At 38.9% G+C, this 27,651-nt stretch overlaps 1 protein-coding gene across 2 annotated transcripts; it reads right to left on the reverse strand.

Annotated features, from left to right (window-relative positions):
• Window positions 1-18,025: 18,025 nt before the first annotated feature.
• On the reverse strand, window positions 18,026-23,546 carry RGS21 (regulator of G protein signaling 21). Of its 2 annotated transcripts, XM_054638274.2 has the most exons (4): window positions 22,312-23,546; window positions 20,815-20,891; window positions 19,402-19,568; window positions 18,026-18,418 (listed from the first exon to the last, which is right to left on the reverse strand). In XM_054638274.2, the coding sequence occupies exons 1-4, from the start codon at window positions 22,425-22,427 to the stop codon at window positions 18,215-18,217; spliced, it is 564 nt and encodes a 187-aa protein (XP_054494249.1). In that variant the 5' UTR covers window positions 22,428-23,546; the 3' UTR covers window positions 18,026-18,214. The 2 variants fall into 2 exon arrangements, with proteins under 2 accessions (XP_054494249.1, XP_077038804.1); XM_077182689.1 differs by lacking the exon at window positions 22,312-23,546 and having other exon boundaries at window positions 20,815-21,202.
• Window positions 23,547-27,651: the final 4,105 nt, after the last annotated feature.

Genomic DNA, 27,651 nt, shown 5'->3' on the forward strand with positions numbered 1-27,651 from the left:
ATGGAATGTTTCTCCTGTGAGCCATGGAGGAACTTGTCTTCCCACCTTGTGTCTGGGAATGGAGGCACAGCCCTAGATCCTGTACACCACTGCAAGGAAGGCAGAACCTGGCATCATTTGTATACAGGAATGAAAAGTTAGAAAGTGCTTACACCTGTACTGGCTATCCATAAGCTAAGGGACAAGAATAGAAATTGGAGGAAAAGGATTTGTGTGGGGTTTAGCAGCTGTGCTGCACGTAGTAGAACAATGCAGATCCAACAAAAAACTTGTTAAGGAGAAAATGTGAAATGAACCTTGGCATAGTTTAATGTAAGCAAAGACCAGGTTTGAGTTTTACTATCAGCATATTTGGATGTCTGCATTTCACACAACCCCCAGGCTCTGAGCTGGTTTTGTTCAGGATATAGATGTCTAGCCTGGAACAGGAATGCTGAGCTTAAAAGGCTATAAATTCAACTTAATGTGGATCTGAAGTGAATTAATAAGTTTTGTGAGGTTGCCAAAGGTACTTGGCCTGGGTTTGACTGGATGTTTCAAAGACTTTAGGTAGCCTCAGACTGACAGACCCTGCATTGCAGCTCACTATCCTCTCCTGTACCTTGATTTTGGGGAATACCTTTTAAAGTGTGTTTTCTCTCTTTGCTTTATTGCTCCTTAGATAATTAAAAACACAAAAGTACTCTTTTTCTTTCCTTCTTTGTTTCCTTTTCTAACGTAAAACATGACTATAGTTGCTTTCCTTAATTTACACTCTCTCCTGCCTTATTCAAGAGGTGAATGTGGGGGGCCTGTGCTTCCTCTGTGCTGTTGCCATGTCCCATCAGTAAAGCAGAGCATCAGAGAGCTCCTGGAGCTCTTCTGCCTGCAGAGCTTTTTTATAAATCTCACCACGAGGTTACAAGCATCAAGTGCAATGAGTAAGAGAGTCCCTGGCTGATTAGTCAGCCTTTTAAAATGAAAGCAGACAGCTTCCACCCAGCCCCATTGCAGGGGGCAGGAAAAAGGAAACTGGGGAGCAGAAGTCTGAGGCAGTGCGTTGAAGGCACACATCCCACAGAAGCACATGCTGCTGCCAGACAGAGCCAGCCCACGCTACCCACCGCCATCCCCTCGTATGACCAAACCAGGGTTTGCTCATCCAAACTATTTATTTATCTAACTGAATGCATCAAATAAATCCATTTATTTATTAAATTGATATTTATAAACCCCTCCCCTTTACATGAATAAAGTGACAGCATATGTCCACAGCAATAGACCTTCATAAGACCAAAAGATGTTATCTTTTCTTCAATTACGTTGTAAGTCATTTTCCAGAGGGGGGAAAAAAATTCTTAGGTTTATTAATAGTGTGGTGGACTGTAGTTCATGCTAGATACTAAACCAATAAGAGTGTGTATTTTCAGTATGTGTAATTCAATTTTTAATGACTGACTTTAACAAATATTACAGCAGTTAATCCTGAGAAAAAAGGTTCTAAGATATCTTAAAGACCTGGTCTACTAAATTTCTACCTCACTTATTCTAGTGTTTGAATCTGAGAATGAAGTAGATGTTAAGCCTGACACTGAAGGAAAGATCTTTATTATATTTAAATGCCGTTTCTTTAAAATGCATCAATTATGGTACTATGACTATGAGCCCAAGCTCAATCATGTAATTGTGATTCATGAACACAAAAGACAATTTATCAAAGAAAGTAGGACTGATCAATTTTTAATTTAAACTTCTGTGATTCCAGTGTATGTGACATTTAGTTGTGCAGTGTGATGTGAGTTGTGTCTGTTTGGACTGTGGAGAGGGTGAGGAGGGTTAGGTTTATTTGGTTTGGTTTTTTTACCTGACTGATATTTGCCAAAAAAAATCATGAAGTCCCCCTAATACCACTCATTGTGGGAACAAAGGTTTTGGAAAGTGAAGCATTTTAATAAAAATAGTTAATGAAAAAACAAAGAAAATCTGTAGACAAAGGATTAAGGGATTTTACTCCTATCAAAAAATGAAGCAAATATTTGCCACTGCCCCACAAAGGCTTCCATCTACAGAGCCCTATCTACTTCCACCTACAATTTTTCTGTGAAAAGTGACATCTTTTGGAGAATATTTATACAAGACTATAAAAGGAAATATTTTAGACCGGTCAATGCATTTTGAGTGTTCACACAAATCCGTAATTCCAAGAAAAAAATAATTAGACCAAAACACTGAAGTATCAGTTCTTGGACTTTGAAAGCTAATACCTCCCTCCTAAGTTTGTTGTGTCTCCCTCCCCACAGAAGTATGGAAAGGTTTAAAAAATACATATTCACCAAGTCACAGAGGCTTTGGAATTTCTCTGCTTCCCCTTTCTTTAATGTTCGCCATGCACCAAACCCCAGGGAAGGGAATAAAGCATTTACCATGGGCAGACTTGCAGAAGTACCTGTGAAACATCTACCTCTGGTAATACCAGAGGCTGAGAAAAGAAAAAAGGTACTCAGCACACTAAACTGACACAGGTGTTAGTCTTATAAATATGTGTAGACACAATCAGGTTTATTAAATTTTGCCTTGGACAAGACTACGTAAAAGTTTAAAGGAAATGCTAGTCATTTTTGATATTTATGGCTTGGAGTTTTTAAATTGGACACAACGGGAACAGACTGTCCTGGTTCAGAGAGCTATGACTCCAATTGTAAGTGAACTTGTAAAATTTAGATGCATTCATATGTGTTCCCTTCCATTTTAAATGCATCATAACCTGGTCATCTTTACTTTTATATTAAAGCTATAGTTTAATTTCACACTCCTGATAATAAGGGGAAGATAAGATGAAGTCTCTAAGAAATAAAATCCCCTGGTTCGGTGTCTGTAGTTGTTCAGCCCTCAGACCTTCAACTGACTTCACTGGGAGCTGCAAAAATGCTCCCAAGAAATGCTCCCTAACCAAGGCCATGAATCATTGGCATGATTTTCATGTTCTTACAAACCCTGCTGACAATGAAACAATACAGCTGCCAGAAGCTTAAGACTGTTTCTGGCTGTTAACAGCAACCAGTACATATCATAGAATGAATGTCCAACAGCCAGGGTGTTCTGTGTTCTCTCTTTTTGAGTATTATTTGATTAATTTTGGTACATTCAGCTTGCATGAAGAAAGAGGGACTCAAGGGAAAACAGATGACCAGCACAATGCTGCAACTCAATGTACCTTGTGAATAGCAATAAACCAGCAACTGGTCCTGCTAGTGCTGAAGTCCATGTGAGGAGCTCTGAGATTCATGGGATTTATAGTACAGTGAGACTAGATGTCAGATCATAGAAGTGTTGAGAAGATTAAAGGGCTAAAAAATACCTACAAAAGAAGTCCATATAGTAGATTCAAAGGTTTTTAAACCCCTGAAAGGCCTAGATGACCTAGTTTGACATGCTGCAAAATAAAAGCTTTACAACTGTATGCAAGTAAAACATTCTTTAGAATGTTATCCAATTTGGATTTAAAGCTTAGTACCAGTCTACTGTGTCTTAACATGGTTTTGTCATTAGACAGTGTCTCATTCTAGTTTGAACTGGTCCTGTTTTTTGTATTTCTATTATAGGCTATGATCACGTCATTTGTTGATCTATTCCATGACAAATTAAATTGATTTAATTTCTTTGTTTCTTTATTGGTAAGGAGATTACTGGGCCCCAATTCTGGTTCTTTTTGTAAGCCTCTTAAATTTGGAAGTGATGGTTTTAACACATGGAGATCAAAACTAAGGATGGTATTTATGTCCCACTTGATATGCAAGGATGTTAATGTCTCTCTGCATGAATAATCAAAGTACAAAAATGAATTCCATCATCACATTTGGAGTGCACATACACTGTGTTAATATGCTGTATTGCATTTGGGGATGTTCTCATTCAATTTTCCATATTTTGAGATTTTTACAGAGTAGTTCATGTTTTTGGAAAATATTTTTAACAAAGTTAAAATGTCTTATTGAGAGTGTTTCAAAAAGGATGCTCCTTATTTGCCAAGGTTGAAAAGAAGAACCCTTGATTTCCCCATGTCTTTCAAAGAAGAAATCTCTTGTCCTGATTTTTAAAGACACAATAGAGGTTTTTGTTAATTTTTGATGGGGGACTGTGTACATGTTGTCATTCCTTGGTGATAAAGCATCATTAAGTCTTGTGGAATATGAAGTCATGGAAAAGGAGAGCTATGATCAAAAATTACTGCATGCATTTCAAAATTTCTTCCTCATTCCAAGAGCTGGAGAGTGTGAGGCAGCTGCCTAAATATAGGTTCATACTGTCACTGCCAAGTGCCCTAAAATTTTGAAGGTACAGAGTTGTCAGCTGTGACATTGAACTTGCAGTTTCTGCCCTTCTGAAATAGCAACTAAAGGCAAGTAGGAACCCATTCAGAATGTAAAATAGCACTAAATAGCTTTAGTAAATAAAAAATAATTCTCCTCCTGGATACTTTTGGTGATGTAAAATAGGGTGTTGTGTTTCTAATCCAAGATTGGGCCTTGTGATCTGTATTCCAGGTGTTTATTGTTGTTATCCTGCAGTTCTGGCTGAATTTGAGCCTGGCACTGAAGGCAAACAGGATTAAGAACTGAGGCTTTCAGTATCCAGATGATGTGATAGCTGTGCCAAGTGGATGGCTCCATCTTTTCTCAAGAGGTTTTTACTCCTGGAGCACTTTTATGTACACTCTTGACTCGTTCTCTTTGGAAGCTTTTGCCTAAGGGTATCTGAACACTGACCAGTCACTTCTCCTAGGACAGAGAAGCAAATCAGTCTCTCTGCATGTATAAAGCCTTGCTGTCCTCTGCTGGTAACTAATACAAACCTTTAAGTTTTTGAAAAAACCTTTAGGCTTATCTGAGCCCACTTTTCTACAAACTACTGTTTGTTGTGTCCCTTTAAACCTTGGTAAATTTGGTGTTTGTTTTATTTTTGTGCTTGTGCTTGAGTGACTTAGGTCAATGAGGCCCCAGTGTGTCTCTGACTCCCCTGCTGCTATTGCCTTGCCAGAGGTCTGCAGGCAGCAGGGAGAGAAGGTGTGAAGGAGAAGGGTTGTGGGTGCAAGGAATGGAACCTTATGTAAGGGTGAGGTGGTAGGTGGAAGCAGGGTGAGACTTTGTCATGCTAAGAATAGAAGGCGCCAGTTTCCACAGAGAAAGGAGGCTGCCCTGGCCTCTGGGTTCTCACATCAGCTTGTTAAAAAGGGTGTTGCAAATGCTGTAGTTAGATATTTTCTCCTAGAGTGGGAAGGAGATGTCTTTGAGCAGCAAAGGGGATTGTGCCCCTTTGTGCCTGGGCCAGGATGGGCAGGTGAGGAGTGGTGAGGAGGAGATCACTCCAGGATGACTCAGGCCTGCAGAACAGCTGGGCACGTTGGCAGAAATTTTCCATGCAAGTCACCACCTTCTTTCTGTTTTTGCAAGATGGCCCTTAAACCCTACAGTTGTGGAAATATCACAAGTATACATCTATATATAGATGGAGAGGCTCAAGTGTGGGCCAGAGTGCTATCTCCATCACCCTCCCCCAAGGCAGATAGACCAAAAAAAAGCACATGAGGCCACAAGTCCACCCCCAGGCTGAGTAACATTCACCCTCTGTGGGCAGAGCCAGGCGTGGGATCGCATCACCAGGGCCTCAAAAACCAAAGTGCTCCAAATCAAGGAAAAAGGCAAGAGGGGGCAATGGGAAGTTGGGGGACAAAGGGTTTGGTGTAAAAAAAAAACCCAAGCCAGAAATGAAAGTGTGTTCACAGAGGAACCCACACCTCTCAGACAGGTATCTGTTAGTCACAAGATAAGCAGTAGCTGGAGTGAGGGAGACTTGAGATAGCTGTCCTGGGCTCTGGGCTCCACACATCCTAGCTTAGTTTGTTATCTCTGGTTATTTCCAAAAGAGGGAGGAAATATTGCAGTCATGATGAAAATTATTTTTATTCTTGTTCTTTCCTCTCCAACCTTAACCTGAAAAAATCTCAGGACAGCCCTTTTGTAACATACACTTTTAAATTTTTTTTAAGGAAGTCTGGGGGTTCACTCATTGTTTTCCCATCAAAAAGCTTTTGTTGAAAAATCCTGGCCTTGACATTAAGGAACAGAAATGTTTTCAGACTGTTCATTCGTATTCTAGGATCTGAACTTATCAGGCTCTTGCTGACAAATGAGGTACAAATAAGTTGAGAGCCAAAAATATTCTCTATTACAGCAATATCTGATGAAATATCTCTGCGTCCCTGCCACCTTTCTATGCCCCACTTTGCAGACAGTTTGTGCTGTTAGTGTTTCACAGCTTCCTTATCCAATCTACTGAGACAGTATTGAGCCCAGTCTGTAGCATGGGAAAAAGCCCACCCAAAAATGGTGTGTTTTCTCAAAATGTTCTCTCTGTTCCTCAGGCTTTTTCAGTGAGGATTGACCTTCTGCTCAGCAGCTGGGAGGTGAGCACATGTTTAAACACTTTCTGAATTAGCCTTCTTTCCTGAGGAGAGGACATGTGATGTGGTCTGTTGCGAGAACAGAGTGATAAATGGGTGCTTAGTGTGTAGAGGTTAAAGAAACTGTTTAAGAAACCTTCCTTTAATTAGCTCGATATATCTTCCCTTTCTGCTGCCTCTCTTGCCATGAGTTACGAGTTATTTAATGTAGTATCAAGGCACAGGCTTCTAGCTCCCATAAATTATGGATATTTTGGGAGATTATTTGACAGGTCACAATCAACATTGCCTTATAGAGTATGCAGGAGAGTTTGAAAACCACGAGTCCCAGGTACGTGAGTGCCTCCTTAGTGGAAAAATGTTCTACTGCTGTAACAGCCTGGGACACTGGGAACACGGTGGTGTGAGCCTTCAAAGGGCAGCTTCTAAAGTGAGAGAAATAGTCAAAAAGTACACATCTGATTATTCTGGCAGGAGCCAGTATCCACCTGGGTGCTTCAGGAGAAAGGAGGTTTACTCCCTTAATGGCTACCTTGGCACTCTTTTGTGATCTCTTTAAATCTGAGGCAGAGAGGGGACACAGGCACGGGGCTGGAGAGATTAGAAAATGTGACAGGAAGGTACCTACACAGAGAATGTTCTTGAGAGGATGTAAGAGCTTTTGTTCACTTCTTCTCTTACTTTGTATTTTAGTCTCAGGCTGTACCAAACTCATAACCATTTGGTATTTTCATATTTCATCGCTAACCTTAATCAATAGCTGCAATGCACAATCCCAGTGCTTCTCCCTTGGGACTTCAGCTGGGAATGGAAAAGCAGGATGCTGGAGAACCAGCTCTCACAGAGACAAAAACCTTTGCTTCAAATTTCATGGTCATTCATGCCTGATTTCTGTGCCAGTTTTAGGGGTTTTTTACACTAAATTTGTGCTTACTGGTTTGAAAGAAACAGAAGCACACCTGAGTTTAAGCTGGGATGTGGCTAGCTGCTTCATATTTGAAGCATTAATTTGAAAAGACACAGAGCTTCCCTGTACACATAATAAATAACTTGTGAATTCCTGTTTTCAAACACAAGAAATTCTCCTTCCTGCTCTGTGTTTTCAAATCAGTCAAAGCTGTAAGAGATTAATTTGTCCATAAACTTCAATACCCTGAGACAGTCTTCAACCAAAGCACAAAGTGTAAACAGATGGTTCATCTTGTTTAAGGGAAGAAATCTCATTTCCTGCAGTGCTGTGTAAAAGAAGGCTAAAGATGGCTGTGGGAGGGGCAGCCCAAAAGGTCCTGGAAACAGTATTGTTTGTCACACTTTGGAGTCTCTAAAAGGATGCAAAAGCAGGAGAGTACAGATGAGCTAATTAGCTGCTGCCTCAGCCAGACCAGCTAAAATAAATGCTTTTTCAGTCTGGTGCCTCCAGTTAGCTTAGCAGTATCTGGATTTCTGTGTTTTGCTTTCCACAAGATCATATTTACCATGGAAGCTCAGTTATACATCTGTTCACCTTCCAGAGCTTTCCATGCCATCCTCTAATTTTCATCATGAGACCAGAAGCTGCTGTCTTGTTTGTGTCCTCCCTCTGTACCTCATACTGGCTTCCTTCTCCTTGAAAATCTGTGAGACTGTAGGGGCAACGTGGGCTCCTCTGTTGGTTGCCTCTTGTGTTGCTGTTACCTGCAGTCTCTCAGCAGCTTCCTGAGCTGTCAGTCCTACCTGACAGACAACCCTGGAGTCTTCTCCCACCGTGGTGCCTCAGAAAGAGGCTTCTATGTCTCTATAAATGTTTTTACATAGTGTTGCAACATTGATATCCAGTATTCACTGGAATACATTTAAAATTTTCTTCGAATGCCAGGTGTAGGATGCAGATGGTTCAGAACACAGCTCAAAATCCTAATGAGACCAAATGCTAACTGTTCTAATTTAATTTTAAAAAGTCAGTCAGTCTTAATGCCAACAGAGCTATCTGTAAAGCTGCCACAAGGTGGTACCACAGTATTTTATAAGATTTTGACATTTTTGTATTGAAACAACTATTTTCTTAGTGGAGGTGCAATGTAGAAGAGATGAGGATGCAAAAAGATGCCTTTCCTTTGAAAATAATATTCCTTTAGTGCTGCAGAGGGGCTCTCTGCAGAACTTGGCACTGCAGAGGCACCAGCAATTGGGTCTGTCTGAGAGCACCAATTTAACTGGGCGGCAATGTTTGCAGTGTACTCTCCTGCCATAATTATGCAAGATGGATTGTTTAGGTGTTGAAATTTAAGCAGATTAATGTTTTCCTAACAATGATATCTGCCTAAATAAGTAAATTACAATGTCTGTCCTGATTTTTCCCCTTCCTTCTCCCACATGTTAGCCACTCTAAGGTTCTCTGGTTTTTCAGTTAAGGACAGCTGTGCCTGGATTGAGCAAAGACATTCCCCTGAAAATGCCAGGATGTTTAAGTGCCAAGAGAACAAGGAACCTGAATAATTCTTCTGTCTGGGAACGAAACACCAGCTTGGTGTCCATGTCAGGTGGGGTCAGTGTCCACTGGAGTACAGGTAAAAGGGAATTCTTTTGTGGTGGAAGTCCAGCAGCTGTGCCAGTGAGGATTACTCCTCTGGTCCATATCTGAGTATCCAGTCTCATGGGAATTCTGTCCTTTCCCTTGGAACCAACACTAACAATCTTTACAAAGCTTCAGAATGTATTGTGTAGCTGTGAGCCCATTCCTCCAGTCCCTTGAATCACCTTCCATGTGACAAGACACATCCTGTAGTTTGGTTTTATGCTACTTTAAAACCCATGCTTCACATCTCCTTGACTGAGACACCATATTTATGCTCTTCTCTTTAATGTTTCTTCATAAATCAAACCTCTGTAGCCGTAATTACCCAGTCACTGACTTCCTGCATCTCTCAGATAACTGAGGTGCCTCCGATTTAAAAATGCCAATGGTATGGAAATTTTAGATAGCAACAGTTCTCTGTCTGTTGCATGCTGATAGGATTTTGAAAAAGAAAATAACCCTAAATAGTTCCAAACTGCAGCATTCTAGATATGTATTGAAGTGTGGGACTCTGTGTGGTTATGTACCTGCAAGATCCATCTGAACTGCTTTCAATCCTTGAAGAGAAGCTCAGTAGGTTGTTCTTAATGCAAGGCCATGTCCCTCTAATAGGATTTCTGGAGTCTGTGCTCTCATTGAAACCTAAAAGGGCATTGTATAAACGTTATCTATGGGCTCAGATTGATAGCTTTGGTAGGAGTTAATACAAATACGTGAATAAACATAGTTCCTACACCAAGGCACAAAATGTCTTTCAAGAACATTGCTTTGAGCTAACACCTGCCCAAGGGGCTGCATTCCAACTCTATGAGGTATCATTCTGCCCAAGGGGCTGCATTCCAAGCTCTTTCCTCAGTTATATTGGCTTAACATTTATAAAGCATTATAAAGCATTTCTATTTCTCTGTCATTATCCTGCTGCCACTGTGCAGCTTCTCTACAATTACATTGTACCCACCTCCCTTTTTAATGCCAGTGGATTCAATTTGCATATGAATTTCCCTCGCTTTTATATAATTGAAGAATTTAAGAGATCTCTAGTGAGCTGTAATTCCTTTTGTCATTTCTCTTTTGTTCATATGGTCTGCCAACAAAAGATCAATCCCTCAGTTAATTTTAAATACACAATTTTTTTAAAAAAATGAGTAGTAACACAAAATAATATTGAAATGCATTACAAAAATAAAACACGAGATACAATATTCTTGTACAATAAAACCAGACAATTTTGTAGCACAGACTGCAAAGTTTTGTAACACTTTTTGAACACTTTTGCTCTGTAAACACTTTGGTTAGAAAGAGCCCTTTGGAAAGTAAAGTTCATCAGACAATTCCTATGCATAAAACCCTCCTTATATAGAGGATAACAAAGTGTGAGTTAATTCATATTTCCACCCATTCTAAAAGGAAACAAACCACACTGCTCCCTTTAAGAAAGAAGCAAAAGGGTTTATTTTTGTAATTATTAAACCCATAGGTACCGTTGCCCTGTAAAATACATTTTTAGGTTATAAAGTAATAATGGTGGTAGGCATGTGTTTTTATTAACTTGCTTCACAGAAACCTGGGGAGATTTTTATGAGCTTTTTTTAAGAACCAGAATCTTCCATTTGTGCCCTCCTTTACCATTCCTCTAATTCTAATTTCGGTCCAGTATACAGACTTATTACCTCACCATGCATGGCAAACAAAACCCAGTGTTAGTCCTAATAAAAATGGGAGAACAAGCTTGGAGGATTACCATTAGCAGGTGATTGCAACCATCAAAGATATTTTAAAAACATCAAATTATTCTCTATTTAAAATTTATGCCAAAATGCAATATTGCTATGAAAACAAATGTCTTTGTGACAAAAAAAAAAAGCATTGTCACTGCAGAGGGATCCACATAAAGGGTGAGAAAAGTTGGAAAAAGGGATAAATATCAGGAAGTATAAAATAGGATCCAAGTACAGTTTGTTCTGGTAATTCCTGTCTCAGAAGATATAATTTCCAATACTGAGTCACTATCAACAGTGAAAAACATTTGGGGCTATAAAAGGTGTCAGCATTAATGAGTCTGTCTAGTTTGGAATATGTTGTACTTGCCGTTTGACATGAAAAGATACCATGTCACAAAAAAACCCCTTTTATGCCATTTATCAAGCTGCAATTTTCATTTTATTCCCCTAAAAATCTCAGCTCTGGCAAGAAATTCAATAAGTACAAGAGGTTTCTGCTAGGGCCATTTTATCCTATGACAACGGGCAAAATGACTGCACAGAGATCAAAATGTAGTCTGTTTGTTCTGGAAATTAACTTCTAATCAGTTTGAAGCTATTCCCATCATACAGTTGCTGATGAAACTTCAAGATGAAGTGGTAGCACTGTGCAAATTCAAAACAGGCTTGTAGTGAGATCAGTCCCTTCATGGTGAGGAGCCTGGGTAAGAGACCAGGAAACAAAGTGCAGAACTTAGGAAAATGCTGGTGTTATGAGCAGCAGTGTCCTACTACCAGGTAAAATGCCATGGGCTGACATCTCATTCATGTGATGTCACTTTACAGTGTCAAGAGCATTTCTCAGGTTCTCTGTTGTCCGCCCATTCAGCCTGCATTTGCCTATGCATTTTTTTCTCTTGAATATAATGTTTTACATAACAAACTAGTTCAGCCTTTCAAAGGAACTTCCCCTGTTCTGTGACGTGAAGAATGAGCTTTCTTGAATTTGTAATATTTCCATTTCTTCGTGTTCTTTCTATTTTAGATAATCAATCTAGAAGTAATTGCCCCTGGAACCCTGGGTATTTCCCAAGGTTGATGGCAGAAATATCTATAAGCAGATGAGAATAACTATTAATAACATTGTTTATGAGTGGTGGGGGCTTAAAGATCAAGGCCTCTGTAGCCTGTATTTAATGCAGGGCAGGTATTCTATATTTTGGCAGGATAAAACATAATGCATTTTAATAAAAGTTTTTTTGCTGCTGGAATTTGGTTAAGAATTGAAAGGTGAATCCACTGCAGCTCAGCCTTTGGGTGATTAACCAGTGTGGGAGACTGGGCTGGGAAATCTCCCAGTATCCTGTCTTGCTGTATTCCCCATGCAGTTGGAGTCATGGAGGGGTTTCTTCACATTTTTTTGTCCAAAATACCAAATCATTTAACTTCATTATTTCTTCTATTCTCTCCATGAAAACATGACATTTAGAAGCACAGCATATTTAAAATTATTCAAGAAATAATTTATTTATGGATTGCCCTCCTCCTTTTCTTCCCTGGTTTATGAGCCTGTAAGTTGTAACCACTGTATTAGGAAAAAAATGTTTTCCCTACAGTTTTTACTGAGTACTTGCTTTTGTTTGTCTTTCCAGGACTGTTATGCATAGTAGGGAAACTATTCATAGAAGTAAAAATAACCTCCATGCAAACCTAAATGGAAACAGATATGGATTGAGAGACAAATCCAGCTCTACTCATTTTATATGCAAATAACCTAACCCATGCAATACAGGAAAAAAATTAAAAGGCAATGTCTCTTTTAGTACAGAGAAATTATGATATTGCAGCTAGAAACCATAGCAACAGTATAAAAAAAAGTAAAGTAGGGAAGCATTTGATCTAGTATTGACTCATTTTTCTTCCTAAAGATCAAAGCATCCAGGGCCTTCTTTGAAATATGTAATAATACATTGAGTCTACTTTCCAGGGCCTAATATTGTAGAAGTTGAAAAGCTGGGAAAAAAAATGGAAAAGAAACTTTGCTGGGAGGTGTTTTTTTCTCAAAATGAACAGCTTAAGAATACTTAAAGTAGAGCTTTTAGTGATAATTTTAGTGCCACTTGTCAGTTTGCCAAAAACACTTTCTGTTACTAAATAAGTATTTCAAATAAAATTCAAAATTACCATATCAAACAATTATCCTCTTCGGCAGCACACTGTTTACTGAATGAAGGTGAATATGCATGAGGATCTCTTTTTCATTACTCCATTTCATTTTGTCTTAACGAGCACAGGCTACTTCTTGAGTTACATGAGACCTTTAATTGGTGTGAACAACTGTGACAAGGCCTCTCTTCATGGTTTTCTCCCTGCCTCGCTTTTCAGTAAACCAAAAGGCAGAAAACATGCTTCAATTTCAGATACATAATGTACTTTAAAATTCCACCAGCACTGCAGAGTGTAATTATCCTCCAGAAATAAAGATACTAAAGTGATTTCATTAAGTTAATTCCCCTGTATTGCCTTTGCAGGAATCAGATTACAAATGGTAGGTTTCCCTTTCTATGACATAGCAGTAAAGTCTAGATGTAGCACCTGCTCTCCCCAAAATCCAGGGAGTTTTTTAATAAAAAATGGTTAATTTTGGCACGTAGTCTTCAGAATTCCTGGAACTTTTATATACCTAGTTCAGGTTGGATTTTCTTGTCTTGTGTCTGATCTAACCCCCGCAGAGGTGAGCAGGGGCCCTTCCCCTGGCTCATGGGCATCATTCAGATGATTTCTCACAAGCTGGAGCATCTCTAAAGGTGTGTGGTGCAGAGAGAAGATAAAAACCAGGAAATCACTCGCCAACTTCGACATGCACATGTAGGGAAGTTGTCAAATGGAACGTTTTGTAACTGCTGCTCACTGGAATGGTTTGGCCACACCGGTGTCATTCGTGTTTGGATAAATTGCAGACATTGCTGAAGCTGTTTCTGCCTCTTTCTGTGACTGAGGTTCATTTCAAAAGATGGATCCTTCAGAAGGGCTGGACCAGGTCAAGAATCAGCTGCAGACATCTCACCAAGAGAGAGCTTTATATACAGAAAGTAAGGGCAAAATGAGAATGGCGATGTTTTCCGGTGGAGAGCTCCGGGAGGAAGAGGATGAGCAGGGTGTGGGTGAGCCATGGGGACAGGGCCCTGGGCTCTGACATGGATCCAAACACCACAGGAGCAGAAGCCTACTAAAATGGCTCACTGAAAATCCTCCTCAAAGGTTAGGAGCTTAGGTTCCTAGAGTGATGGTTGTCTTGCTTAGCAGGAGACACTGCTCCAGGAATTCCACCTCCTGATCTTTTTTGTTTGGATCAAGATCCAAACAAAAGCCTAAGAGGTTCTTGTGCAAAGCCTGTAATTATGTGTGTCTGTTCAAGTACATTTTTGCATTACAGTGTTAGTAGAGAATTTTCTGGCAAAAGAGGAAATACTGAGTTTTCATCTCCAAAATTTACAGAAATGTGTTGAATTTAACAAACCTTTGACAAGACATATCAAAGAGTATCATATAATCCTGTCTGCAACTGAAAATATAACTGCCTGCCTTTCGTTTGTGGTCCTGAGCTTCAAAACAATCCTGATATCCATCCTCTGTTGAGGGCTAATTTGCATTTATTATCTTGATGTACATGTCTATTATTTTTCTATGCATATTTTATAAATATAAAATATATGAATAGAATGAAAACATAGACTATATGCCTTAAAAATTAAACCTGGAACAGTCCTGTCATGATGTAAGCATGATGAATATGGTGGGATCTCTGAGTCTAGATGCTGTTGGATCTTTAGGATTGGCACTGTGTGAAAAAATTGGGATTTTTTTTTTTTAATGTGTGGTATTCACTTTGCATTTTTTACTCTCATTTATATTTGGTAGGATTTTTTGGTAAACCCACCTTTTTGTGCTGACCAAGATTGAGTCTTTTTGGCAAAGTTCAATCTAAATCCTCTAAATCACACTTCTGTCCTTGGCCTTTCATAAGTCAAATTATCAGAGCTTGAATGCTAAGCTGTGACCTTTTTTTGGTGATGTAGGAGTATGAAGCAGCAGTTTTAAATCTAGGAAATAAAGAGAAATAAAGACTACTGCCTCCCAGCTTTCACAGGTGGGTGTTTTCAAACACTTTCTGAAATAGATCTTTTATAATGCTTAATAGATAAGTTGCATCACAGAAGTTTTCAGAAATTTGATTGCTAAAATCCAAACCATTTCAATATGCTGTAGATGCTTCTGTGTAATTGCATATGATATGGGCAGATAGTTCTCTGAGAGTTTGAAAAATTACTTGTGAATGGCAATCAAATTGCCTTTAAAGATATATGAATTTATAGTGATAATTTCTTTAAATTCTCCAAGTTTCATCTCATGTTTAGCATCTGAAACAGATTAATAAAAATGTTGTGAGGCTTGATCAACAGCAAAAGTTTCATTAACTTTGTGAATTAGAAGTACCAAAGTTTTCATTAAGAGGTTATGAAAGAATTAGTACTGTTAATTCACCCTTGAGTCAGGGATATACCCCCTAGAAGTGCCATTCCTTTACATTTCTCATAAAAACATTATAAATTAATTGAAAATTTGTTAAAATCATTAATGGTTCTTCACAGTGTAATTATTAAAATTAATGTCATATGTGAAAATGTCAAGAATTATCACCTCTTTTGACAATAATGGTGCTGTTGATAACAGAGGATCAGCCAGACATAACATGGACGTCATGTTTTGTGATACTGTTTTTATGCAATTATCAGAATAATGGCACACATCATTTTTATCATGTTTGACTATTTTATATATGCTTGTAACTTCTCCTTAAGCTGTGTTTTCAAATGGCCAGGAGCTGGAGCTCCATCATTCTGGCATTTTCTATCTCTGCTGTAGTAGAGCCAGAAGTGGGAGGATTTATAGGGGCACAGATAGAATTGTGAGATTTCATTACCACCCATTTGTTTTCAAGCACTTTTTTATCCTCAGGTTCCAAAAGATTGGGAGCACAGAAATTTTGGGTTTCTACTTGCTTGACCTACAACGAAAAGTGGTGTGATCCCACCTCTTCCTTTCTGTGGGAATTTTCTGTTCTGAAAACACAAATGGGATTTGTAGGAAGGGAAGATGACTTGCAACACTTTTGAGTAAATGCCATAATTTGGGCCCTCCTGGCTGCTGCCTGTGTTGTGACTCCAGGCAGCAGAAACGGCCCTGAGGCTGCAGTTCAGGCAGGAGGGGCGATTGTCCCCAGAAATGTCACTGTGAGATCAGAGGCAGCTGTGGCACGGCCAGAGGAGCCCACATCCTCCTTGCAGCTTAACCTCAGCCTTCCTATTCGTTTCTCTACTAACCAGCAGTACTGGGGAAGAAAGAAAAGAGAAAAAGAAATGCAGACAGCAAAAATTAAAACTAGGTGATAGACTAGAAGTTGGATGTCAAAGAATAGATATTTTTCACCCTGCCTGCTTAAGATGTGTCAGGATTTTAACCTCAGTTCATAACTTGAGGAGTGTATTCAGACTTTCAGGCTACTTAATATCCTTTACAGTCTAAATAACTTGGTTCCTTAATGTAGTTTGATAAAATACGATATTTTGCATAGAGGACTTGTTCTGGTTCAGGGCAAATTAGGGAGAGAACTTCCAAAGGGATTTCTCTAGAAAAGCAGATTTAATTGGCCCCTCTCCCAGCCAGTTCAGGAAAAATACTTCTTTGGAGAAAAGTGGAAAAAACTGTTTATTAAACAATAAAACCTAAACAACATTAAACAATAAAACCCCTTGTTGCTCCAAAAGAGATGACAAACTGAGAAAGTCCCTCCCTGGGTTGCAGTTCAGCTCACACAGGCTCTGATCAGTCCCTCAGTGCTGGAAATGTCGCGGGCCGGGCCTGGCCTGGTGGGCCACAGGTGCAGCTGCTGGTGCTCTTCTGGGTGTTCAGTCCAGAGCAGGTTTCAAGAGGTCCAAAGAAAAAGGAAAAAAGGAAAAAACCACAGTCCAGGGAACTTCTTTGCCTCAGCAAGCTAAAACTCACTAAAGCAAAGGAGAGCTCTGTCCCGCTGTCTGTTCATCCACAGACAACACAGTCAGGAGCAGGAACGTGGAGGAGTGAGTGCAGTGTCTGAAAACAAACTGCACACTTCTTCTCTCCCCCCTTCACTCTGGAACAAGTCTTAAAGGTGCAAAACTTATTATTCAGCATAAACAGAACAAGACGATTGGGGATAAAAGCATCACATAGTCAACCTAGGACAAGGATGTGGTGGTGTGTAGAAGGTATGAGCAGAGCTCCAAGCAGGGAAAGATTCCTGGAGATTTAGAGCACTCAAAAGCATCTAATTAAAATTAAAGACTTTTTTTTTCTTCTTGAAAACTCTTATTGCTGTCTCTTGTATTTAGAATATTTTTCCATAGCAAGGATTATTTCTTTTAAATATTTTTTCTTCAGTACCATGACACAACTCTCTTCCTTTCATCTAAATATGTGCAATAAATCCTCCAAGAGCAGTGAATTTGATCAGTGTGTGCATCTGTAAGTACCTGAAGATTGCAGGTTCCAATCATACCTTGCTGGTTTGAAAGATAACACCATTACTAAATCCTGATTTACATGTTTACTTTACAGCCTAAAACTGTTTCTTCTGCCTACTTTTCTACTTACCTGTATTTTATTGAAATGAAATTAGTAAATGAATTTCATTGGTAGCAATTAATGAAATTATTCCATCGTATGTGGGGGGACAGTACCACCAATATATTTGGAAAAGCAAAGAAAATTAATTAATTGAAAATGCACAAAGGAAGATTTACTCAGTTGTAGTTTTCTTCCCAGATGCCTATGCAATGACTAAAAAAGACATTTCAATAAAAAATTAAATTAACACAAAGAAACTTGAAGATCTTCTTATTGAAGACAACTGTATTGTGAAACAATAATTTGCTCTGAATGCCAAGGACATTTGTTATAAAGCAGCTGCCTATTTATTAAATATTATCATAGTGTGTTATCGACCATATTTCTACATCTCCTATTTTGAATTAGCATAAAACAAGTTTAAAAGAGGATTTAAATATTTTTGCAAGCTTCAGATAAGGTGACAAATGAAGGAGTAAATGTATTCAGGTCTCCTGAAAGGGATTTATTTTGGAGCCTGTACTTCTAAAGAGGAATCAACAGCAAACAAAGAAAGCAAAACATTATGCTTAAAAATCTCAAATTGCTTTGAAAAATGAAGCAAACACTGGAAAAAAACAACAATGGCAAAGTTTTTTATTAGGAAGGTAGCTCAAGTGTCTAGCATATTCCATCCTGCTTCTTGAATATTTCTCTACTGTTATTAGAAAGCATCACGTGCAATTTGTACTTAAAAACAAGTTGGCACAGGTGATTCTTGAAAGTGGCTTCTGCAATCCCTTTAATAATGAATAATTATCTGTACTGAATTGCAATGGGAGACATTATAAATTCCTAAAGCCTCAATGTTTTTCCTCACAGAAACGGGAGCCATCTCTTCTGATTTCTGTCCTGGTGCTTCTTCACCAGTTCCTTGTACACTTCTGACCTCAGAAACCTGGGAAAAGAGTCCTTTGCCATGAGACAGTAGACTGAGCTCTGAGCAGCATCAAAGCAGCTGAGGGTGGGCTCAGAGATGTTCTGGGAGATGTCATTTTTGGTATGGAAGTCAATATTTATCTGTAGGAAGAAAGGAGCATGAAAGTAGTGTCAGTTTGCTCAGAAAGCTGAGGTCTGTTTGTGTCCAGGACACAAGCTGCATTTGAATTTCCTCCCAAATAACCTGACTGATGCAAATAAACAGGAAGCTCATCCCTTCCTTTTCTAGCAGACTGAATTCTTCATTTTATTTGGCTCTTAAAAAGATGGCATCACTGAAAAAAATAAGGGAAAAACTTGCTTTTCCTTCTCATCTTTCTGCCAAGCCAAATCCTATGAAGTACTGATTACCAAAGAGTAAATTAAAGGCGAAGGTACTCAGCATCATTTTAGACTTTGGCCCTATGTATTTTTAAAGGATTTTTTGTTTTTAACAATAATATCAATCAATCATCTTATTATTGATTGATATGATTACATTTCAATCATCTATAATACGTGGGAATGTTTAAAGCACTCTTGCTAGCAAATGCAAAAACATCAGTGTAAATGTTTAAGGTGCAGAAAGTGAATAATGATTAATAAGCAATTTATCTTTCACAGTAAGCCTTTTTGAAATAATTACAAAATTGAATTCTGTGATGGAAATTTTTGCATTCTCTTCATGTCAAAAATACCTACACAAAAGAACAAATGCAATCATAAACCTATTAATGTTCTGGTACATTGAATACAGAAGAGATGGTGCTTACTGCATTACAAAAAATGATTAGAGAAAACAAATTATATTGAGCATAAACTTCCTTAAAACTTCTGGCAGAAATTTCAGAAGACGAGGTAAACTTATTCCCAGTGTGAAGAATGTAAAGAATGTGAAGTGTAAACCATAACATCTTTGCTTCATGGAGTTGCACAAGGTGTTTACGTGGTAAATAATGGACATTAAAATGGGAGTTACAACCAGGATGAATTGTATTTTTGGTCATTCTTTGAGGTCTGGATCTGAACTTTCCACTTCATCGCTATCCTCAGTACCCAAAGCACACACAGGAAAAACTCTTTACCTCCTTTGGAGCATCAGCTTGTATAAAGTCAGAATAAATCTTCTGGGCTTTCAACGCAATCTTAGTGGAGGATTTGGTTTTCTTGAAGTCCTCACAGGCTAGCCAGAACTCCACATTCTCCTCACTGAATTCAGACTTCAAAAATGTCCGAAAAGCTGCCAGGCCCTCTGGGGGAAATGCATCAGATAGTGGATGGAGGAAAACTGAAAGGCCAGTGCAATTTATGTGCATGCATACTCACATGTGTGTATGTACATATATATTTTTTTTTTAATTTTTTTTTTTACAGTATGTGTATAGTGTAACCTATGTTTCTGCCACTCTTTTACATGTCAGGCAGCAATCAGGTTTGAGAAGCCGCTGCAGGGGAAACAAATAGGAGATTAAATTACAGTGCTGATAAGAGGACTACTAAGAGAGTTTTTCAGTGAGTTGCCAACCAAGGATTGCTCCCAACAGCTGCCTGCTGTGGTTTGGTCTCTTTAGCACTGGTACATTTGTTAAAAGGGGATTCCAAAGGATTTGTAGTGGCTGGGAAATCAGATATTTGAGGCTGACCCCTCGGCTGAGAAGCAAATAGAAATGTAGGTCACACTGTGCTAGTGTGCTTCCCCCACAGCTGAGGTTCCCTGCCCAAATGGGGCTTCCATCTCCTTTCAAGGAAAGATTAAGACCTGGATAAAAGATGGACTCCTTGTTACTTTTGTTACTTCTTTGTTCCTCTTTTTTCTTTTTTTTCTTTTTTCTTTTTTTTCACTTTGAAGGGGAAAAAATGAAACAAATAAAGGTTTGTTTGGAATAAATGGTTTTTAAATTAATCCAAATCAGAACCAATGAGTAAAGAAAGCTGACAGTACCTAAATTTAGTAGTGTTAGTCAAGTTAATGCTATCCAGGAACAGGGTGGAGGCATCCCAAGGTCCAGGCCACAATATTACTGCTGGGAAATGGGGCAGGGGCAAGGAAATTTCCAAGCTGCATGTGGTTTGTGGTGTCAGGTCTGTAGAAATGGCATTTCTAGGAGAAGTGACTTTAGACATGTCATTTTTTGTTTGACTAGAAGTCACTGCACAACGCACATATTTCTCAGGAATATCTAAGGAAACGTTTGTAGGTTTTTGTGAAAAAAATTATTAAAAATGAAACCTCTGCAAAGGGAATTTAGCAGTTACTTTAATAAAAACTATTTCATAGCATTTCTGCCTGCCTTTGAGCCCTGGACAGAAGGTATGTTGTGTTTGCAGCTTGGACAAACCTCTCAGGACAGCCGCTCCCCCACCTCCATCAGCAGCTCTGGTCAGTTCAGTGCATGTGGGGAGCTGAATGGAGAGCAGTGTGAAAACCTGGCAGGAATATTTGGTAAATGGGATGACAAATGTTTTAAAAACACATATGTTTTTCCATCCCTTCTTACCTTTATTGGATAGTACTGTATCCACAGACTCAGACCAGGCCATGGTTTCCCCAGCGTTTGACCTGTGAAAACAACATCTGCCCTTGAAAATAGCATTGTGGTCTCTGCCCTGTGCAGCCTGGGGTGGCTGAGAGCCTACAGTGGTGTGGCTGGCTGCTTGGGAGAGGGCCTCAGCCACTCCTCCTGCCCTACACACAGCAAAACAGGGATATTGGCACTGCTTACTTGACTGTTCATCCTGGAAATACTCGTAGTGCTTGCAGCTGGTGGAGCTCTAATAAAGCATAGGAGAGGTAGGAATGTTCTAGAGTGTGCACTGAATTTCTTCTCGAGTTCAAATGGATTAGGCATTAATTTATATGGCATTTTTTTTGCTTGTAATGACAGGAATTATCTAAAAATATTACCAAGCTAACACTAATAGGAAACATGGGCCTCATATGAGCTTCTAGGGGGCATAAATAATTGAGTAAATTCATAGCTTTGACTCTTCCCCTGCAACTTACTGTAGGCTTCTGCTAGACATGAGGGTAAACACTTTCTTCTGCATAAAATAGTGCCAGTTTTCTTAAAACAAACAAACCCTACAAAAAAAAAACAACCAACCAAAAAAAAAAAAACCAAAACCAAAAAACTAAGTGTTAAAAACAATCATAAGCACTCTCAAGTTCCGTAAAAAACATTTGATATTCTTAAGGGGGCTCTGAGAGCTCAGCTGTCAAAACCCTGCACTCTGAATTATAGAGGTTGGTTTGAGAGCTGTGTTCCACAGCTGCTTCTCAGCATCATCAGTAATGGTATTTTCTAATTGCAAATTTATAAAGAGATCATATAATAATGTCAGGATATTATGTGGCTGTAGTTATAATTATTACAAGGGATGGTGACAGTGACACCTTAAACAAGCAAGCTTTCTTGTAGCTCTCCACTTACTTGTATACAGAGTGCAAAATCTATATTTAAACAAGAAAAAAAATGTGCATATTTATAAGTATATATAAAGACATACATGAGGGAAGCTGGAGTGCAAATATAGAAAGTCTGTGAAAACACAAATGAAAACCAAACATAGCATTATGTTGTATTTTGTGCGACATCATGTGATGATGGCATTAATCAGCAGAGAATTTGTTTTAGCAACAATAAGAAACTTTTATCAAATATATGATAAATTTTCAGGATTTTTGTTAAATATTTACTAGCTTTCTTGTAAAGCAAAAAAGCAAAATGAAAGACCAGGATAAACCAGACAGTTTTGCTTCTTGTTCTTATGGGTAATATTAGTTGTTTTAATATTTATTCACCAGTCAGAATGATCTCACTGACTGTGTGGGATTTACTTGAATGGAAATGGCAAGCAGAATTGACAACAAGGAATCAGAATAGTCATATCCCCTTCAAAGGGTGAAGGAAAATAAAGCTGTACAGATTATTCAAACTTGGTCATCCCGTCACATAAATTTCCTACCATTAAAATAGCCATAAACAGCAACTCACTTCACTGGCATTTTTTGTTCCACTGTTTGTCTGTCTGACTGTCTCAGGGAAGGCAGAGTTTTGTATTCTGACTGATCTTCAAGCTGAAGATACTGCAGGAACAATACAGTTAGCATGTGAATAATCAAACAGGACAATGCACACTGACAAACCTTCTCAACATTTTCTTTAAAACTATTTCTTTCAGAAATGTGGCCTATTTTTAAGCAGTGCCACTCTCACCTAATAGTGGCCATAGTACAAAAGGAATAGGGGCAATGGCAACACATTCCTGCCCAGGGTCATGGGTGGTGGAGCAAGTCCAGAGGAGGGCAGCAGTTGGTGAAGGGCTGGAGCACAGGTCTGATGAGGAGCAGCTGAGGGAGCTGGGGTGTTTAGCCTGGAGAAAAGCTCCAGAGGGGACCTTATTGCTCCCTGGAACTGGCTGAGAAGGGATTGTAGCCAGCTGCTGGTCTATGTAATTTGTCTCTTGCTCTTGATAATTATTCTTTCATCCCCAGCTCTTGGCTCCCTCTGTATAACCCTTGCTGTCCCTCACTCTCCTGAACAAGCAGGCTTACTGATTGATTTCTTGCCTCACTCCAAATCTTGTCCTGAGGCCAAATCCTTTACTCAGATTACCCAGATTCCTGGTTCTTAATGTCTCCACTTGGCATAAACTTCCAGTGGTTCAGGAACTGGGATCTCCGCTCTCCCAACTTGCAGATTTAGGGATTTTTGTCTTCTCAATTAAAATATTTCACACCTAAAAATATTTTATACCAGAGCAGCCTTAGGAGTTTAAGTCTCATTTGATTTTCCTCTGTGGTACAATCATGAGAAAAGCTGACTCCTGCCTGCCTGAGAACATCTTTCTTATTTTTGCCATGTTCATCTTCTAAGAGCAGAAAGAAAAACACAAGCACCACATGCCATGTTTCACCCTTAGCAATGTTAAGAGGTTATTCCTTATCCTTATCCTTTGTAGATCTGTAAAAGAAGTTTCGGGCCAATCTATTTTATGAACTTCACATGGGACAAAAACCGGTGAATCTGGTCAATTGTGCTTCAGGAAGATGAAATCAGATGGAAACAGATACGGAGAGGTGGGACAAGCAGGAGAATTGAACTGTCTTGCAGGAGAAGAATGAAAGATGAGTTTGTCTCTAAGATGAAAGCAGAGAGGAGCTATGATTGCCCTCTGAATACAGAGAGGTAACCTGCTGAGAAAAAAAAAATATTTCAGCATAATGGTTATACTGACAAAAGAAAAAATGTATAGAAGCAGCCAGTGAACAAATTCAGACTGAAAACCAGAATAAGACTTCACAAACTGTTGTTTTTTTGCAGTCTCCCAGTAGAACCTTTTTCCCTTTCTATTCTTCTGTACTTTGAAGATAGAGATTCATATAATTATGAGATTATTTTAAATTGTTGTCTTCATTAATAGAACACTAGAAATTATGACCTAAGATGCCCTTTAGTCCCACATATTACTAAAAATATTCTTGGCAGCAAAATATTAATACTTTCTGTAATTCCTTAGCTTTGCATCTGCTTGCTTCTAAACATTATAGCAGAAGAACAGAAATGTTAATTGGTCATTTTTTCTTATTTAGAGAATATCTTGTGTGCCAGAGTGGACCAAAAGCCTTTCATGCATTGTGCTCATGAGACTAACTTCAGCATCTTACAGCTGGGGAGAAAACTTTCAGCATCTGCACTGACATCAAATCCTTTGTGCTTGATTCAGTCCCAGGTTTGAGCTTTGGCAAAAGGAAATAAACATCATACAAAATCCAACTGATATTTATCTGTGGAGCTTCTGACTGGGCAGAGCGTAAACAGCTACAATTTGAATTTTTTAACAGTGTCATGCCAGAAAAGTCAGTCCAGTCCAGTTGTTGAGGACAGAGGTGGCACTAAATTAGGCAATTCATAATTTATGGCTGGCTCTGTTGATTTCTCTGTGTTTACCCTGTGCCTAATCCCAGTGGTTCTTCTATTTACCTACCTCAGAACTGTGACAATAAATTAATTTTTTTTTTGCTTTTTTAAAAGCTGTATTAACATTGTTATATCATTATTCCATTAACTCCTGTGAAACTATGAGAGAGAAGGTTGAGGACCTGTGCCTATTTTTAATTAAAATCATCAGATAATATACATTTATTTCAAAACAAAATTCCAGATAGTGCCACACATGCATTTTTAAAATTTCTACCTGATAGCCTGTTATCTGAATGAAGCAGACATGAACATCTCTTCAAGATTTTTCAGGACTGATGGATATTTTTGAAGTCAGTCTTAGCAGCCACAGGCTAAAACCCAGTAATATTTTACACACACAATAAATGGATGGATGCAGTCAGATTGCTTTTGCATTTTATGGGGTACTGCTCAAATCCACAAAACCACAAAGAAGCTGTGAGGGACTCTCATCACTGTGCAACATTCTCAGCAGTCAGTGACTGCTCAGTCTATGCAAGCTGAAAATATTTTAGGTACGCAACAGGTTAATAGAATTGTTGTGATATTTGTACTGGGGCAATGAAAATAAGTTCACTAACCAAAGTTAGGCACAGCCACTTCTTCCCATAGAAACCAGATGGTTGTATTTCTCTGTACTTCCTCTGCTTGGAACTTAATAGTGTCTGGAAGGAAACTCTAATATTTCACTGAAATGTCATAGGAGAAAAAATGATCTTAGTATTAAAACAAAAGCATCATCTGCTTGTGCAAGTGTTTTGGCTATTCATAAAACGCTTGTGCAAGTGTTTTGGCTATTCATAATAAACATCAAGGAAACAAGATGAAATACATAGTAGAGATGGGCTGGAAATTGCACATAGAATTAGTGCTAAACTTTTTGTGAATCTGGACCCAGCTGACATTGCTAGACCCAGCTGACACACACAGTTATAGCTGCAGTTCGGTCCTAGCTGAGACTGGACCTCCAGAGTCACTCAGACCCTTACTTCCTCAGCTAATTGCAAGACATTTTTCTCTTTATCTGTCAGGCCTGTGGCTTAACCTTCCAGTAACTCTGAGGACTGGGCTATGGATTTCTGAGTTCTCTGCCTTTGATGACATGGGAGAGCTGAAACTCTAGAAAAGGGAATGTGGATCTGATTTAACGTTCCCAACTTTGCCAATATTACTTGCTAAGGACCCCACATTAAATCCTTAGAACTTTTAGGCTCACAGCTTGACTTTTACTGATGCTCACCTTTTGTTCTTTAACTGTCTTTAGTTTCGCTGAATTATCTTCCTTTATGAAAAGCTATTGGCTGTTGCAGGCCATAAGACCTGTCATTTTTGTTCATCTGACTTGGATACTAATCACAATAGACAATCTAAATCAATGTTACATATTCAAACCATTGCTTTATTAACCTAAGTAATCATTTCCATTTACATATGTTCCTAAAAGGGCTCTGCCTTGTACTCACCCGAGCACAAAGTGAGAAAAGCTCACACTCCCCAGTGGATGTGCTGGTGTTTCCCAGCAGTTCAGTGTGTTAATGCTCCTCAGCACTTGGCCTCTGTTAATTCCATTCCATTCCATGCAGAGATTTGCTTGGATAGTGCTGGCTTGTACAAGGTAACCTCAGCAGAAAAAAAAAAATTAATATTCTGCTGCCCTGAGCAGTCAAAGCCCACGGGGATTTGGGTGCATCCCTTATGTTGGGAGAAGCCAATGTGATCCAAGCACTGCTGGCATCCTAAGAACATGGAAATGCCTGTCCCACAGGGATGCAAATACACCTTAATCAGAATACTATGTAAATGCCCACCTTCCCACAGCACTGCACAGCATGGGCAACTCACAAAATAATTGATATTTTTCCATGTGAATAACTCTGTGTGCCTTCAGTATGCCACAGAGTTGTTTTGCATAAGAAAATGAGCTGTTATTTTCCACCCAAGCAAACTATGCCCTTCAGGTGAAATGTTTTGATTTCAAGAACAAGCTGTCAAAATATTTTACAGCACTCTGGGCTCCTCATATTCATGATTTCCAAGTGCTGTACAATCAGAAACCTCCATTGGAAAAGAACTGAAAACAATTCTCAAGAAAATGTACAACCAGGAAAAACTGGAATAGCATTAGCTGCAGAAATTTAAAATGAGGCCACTAAGCTGTGAAGAAACAAGTGTGTCTTCATTACAAGCAAATTTTATGGTGAAGAAATGAGAGTTCAGAGTTGTCCTTTTTTTAGGCTTCAGCCTAAAAAATCTTCTGTCCTGCTTGAAAACTCTCAAATGACTGCTGTAGGATTGTGTTTCTTGATAGTTAATTTTAGTTACCCTTCATGGAGAAGGCAATGGTAGAGGCTAGACTGTAAATCTGGGAGTCCAGATAATTTCCTGTAAAGTATAAGGGAGAATTAGGAGGAGGTTACACAAACAGATTATATTTAGGAAAGAAGAGAGAAATTCACTCCTTTGGTATGAAACCAGAAGGAGCTTTTATGAGACCAGCTCTAAGTGATAAGAGCACAACAAATGGAAGATAGCAACACATTAACAAGGAGAAAAGTAAAAATGGAAGCAAGCTTAGGTGGTGGATAGAGGAAATAAATTTTTTTCTTTGGCACAGAGCCACACAGGAGCTTAAAGTGCATTTGATTGAGGCATTTGACTAAAATGCAAAGAACAGAGTGGGATCTGGGATAGGCAACTGAGTAAGGTGTAAGTTCATGAGCATATGAATCATTGATGAGAGGAAGATGATTTTCTGCTTTTTTTTTTCTCAGCTGATGTGTTTGGCAGCATGTGTGAAAAGGAGAGGGAACTGCATGCAAAGCAGTAGCTATTTAAGGCAGGCTGAGCAGCTGGGGACAAAAGGAGAGGAAAATGATCTGCTGTTTGTGAGTCACTTAAAAGTTGTAGCATGTAAAAGCACGTAAGAGCCGTGTTATTGATTGCCTGCTTCACTGGGAAATGGAAATCAGTCTTCTGTGAGATTCTTTATCTTTGATTTCATTCTTGCTTTTTGTCAGTTGAAAAATCAATCAAATTGTCTTTTGTTCAGTAACAAATCCACAACCAGAAGAAGATATTTAGTCCTGTGTATTTCTACCTCCCTCAAATTAAACAAGAACAGCATCTTCAGCCAATTTAAAGCATCTAATTAGACTGAAGTGTTGAAACAGGAGAAAAACCTTGGTGCCACACAAGTCAGCAGATTGCTTCCCTCATGCTTTGTGTCTTGAGACTTCACCAATGTAAGGAGAAAAGTGCAGTGTTTGGGTAGGGTAAATTATTGTGTTGACAGGAGGAATGTTTTGGGAGCTCTTGCTGAACCCTGAATGGCACATATAAAAAGCTGCTACATAAAACAATCTCCAGTAATGG

This window comes from Agelaius phoeniceus, chromosome 8, assembly GCF_051311805.1.
Source record: "Agelaius phoeniceus isolate bAgePho1 chromosome 8, bAgePho1.hap1, whole genome shotgun sequence".
NCBI lineage: Eukaryota > Metazoa > Chordata > Aves > Passeriformes > Icteridae > Agelaius > Agelaius phoeniceus.

Bases quoted from the DNA above. Each gene is read 5' to 3' on its own strand.
- RGS21 (XM_054638274.2), bottom strand. From the start codon at position 22,427: ATGCTAACTGTATTGTTCCTGCAGTATCTTCAGCTTGAAGATCAGTCA. The intron at 20,892-22,311 runs GTGAGTTGCTGT...TTTCAAGGGCAG, and splicing joins GAACAAAAAATGCCAGTGAA to ATGTTGTTTTCACAGGTCAA. The intron at 19,569-20,814 runs GTAAGAAGGGAT...CATTTCCCCCAG, and splicing joins TACAGTACTATCCAATAAAG to AGGGCCTGGCAGCTTTTCGG.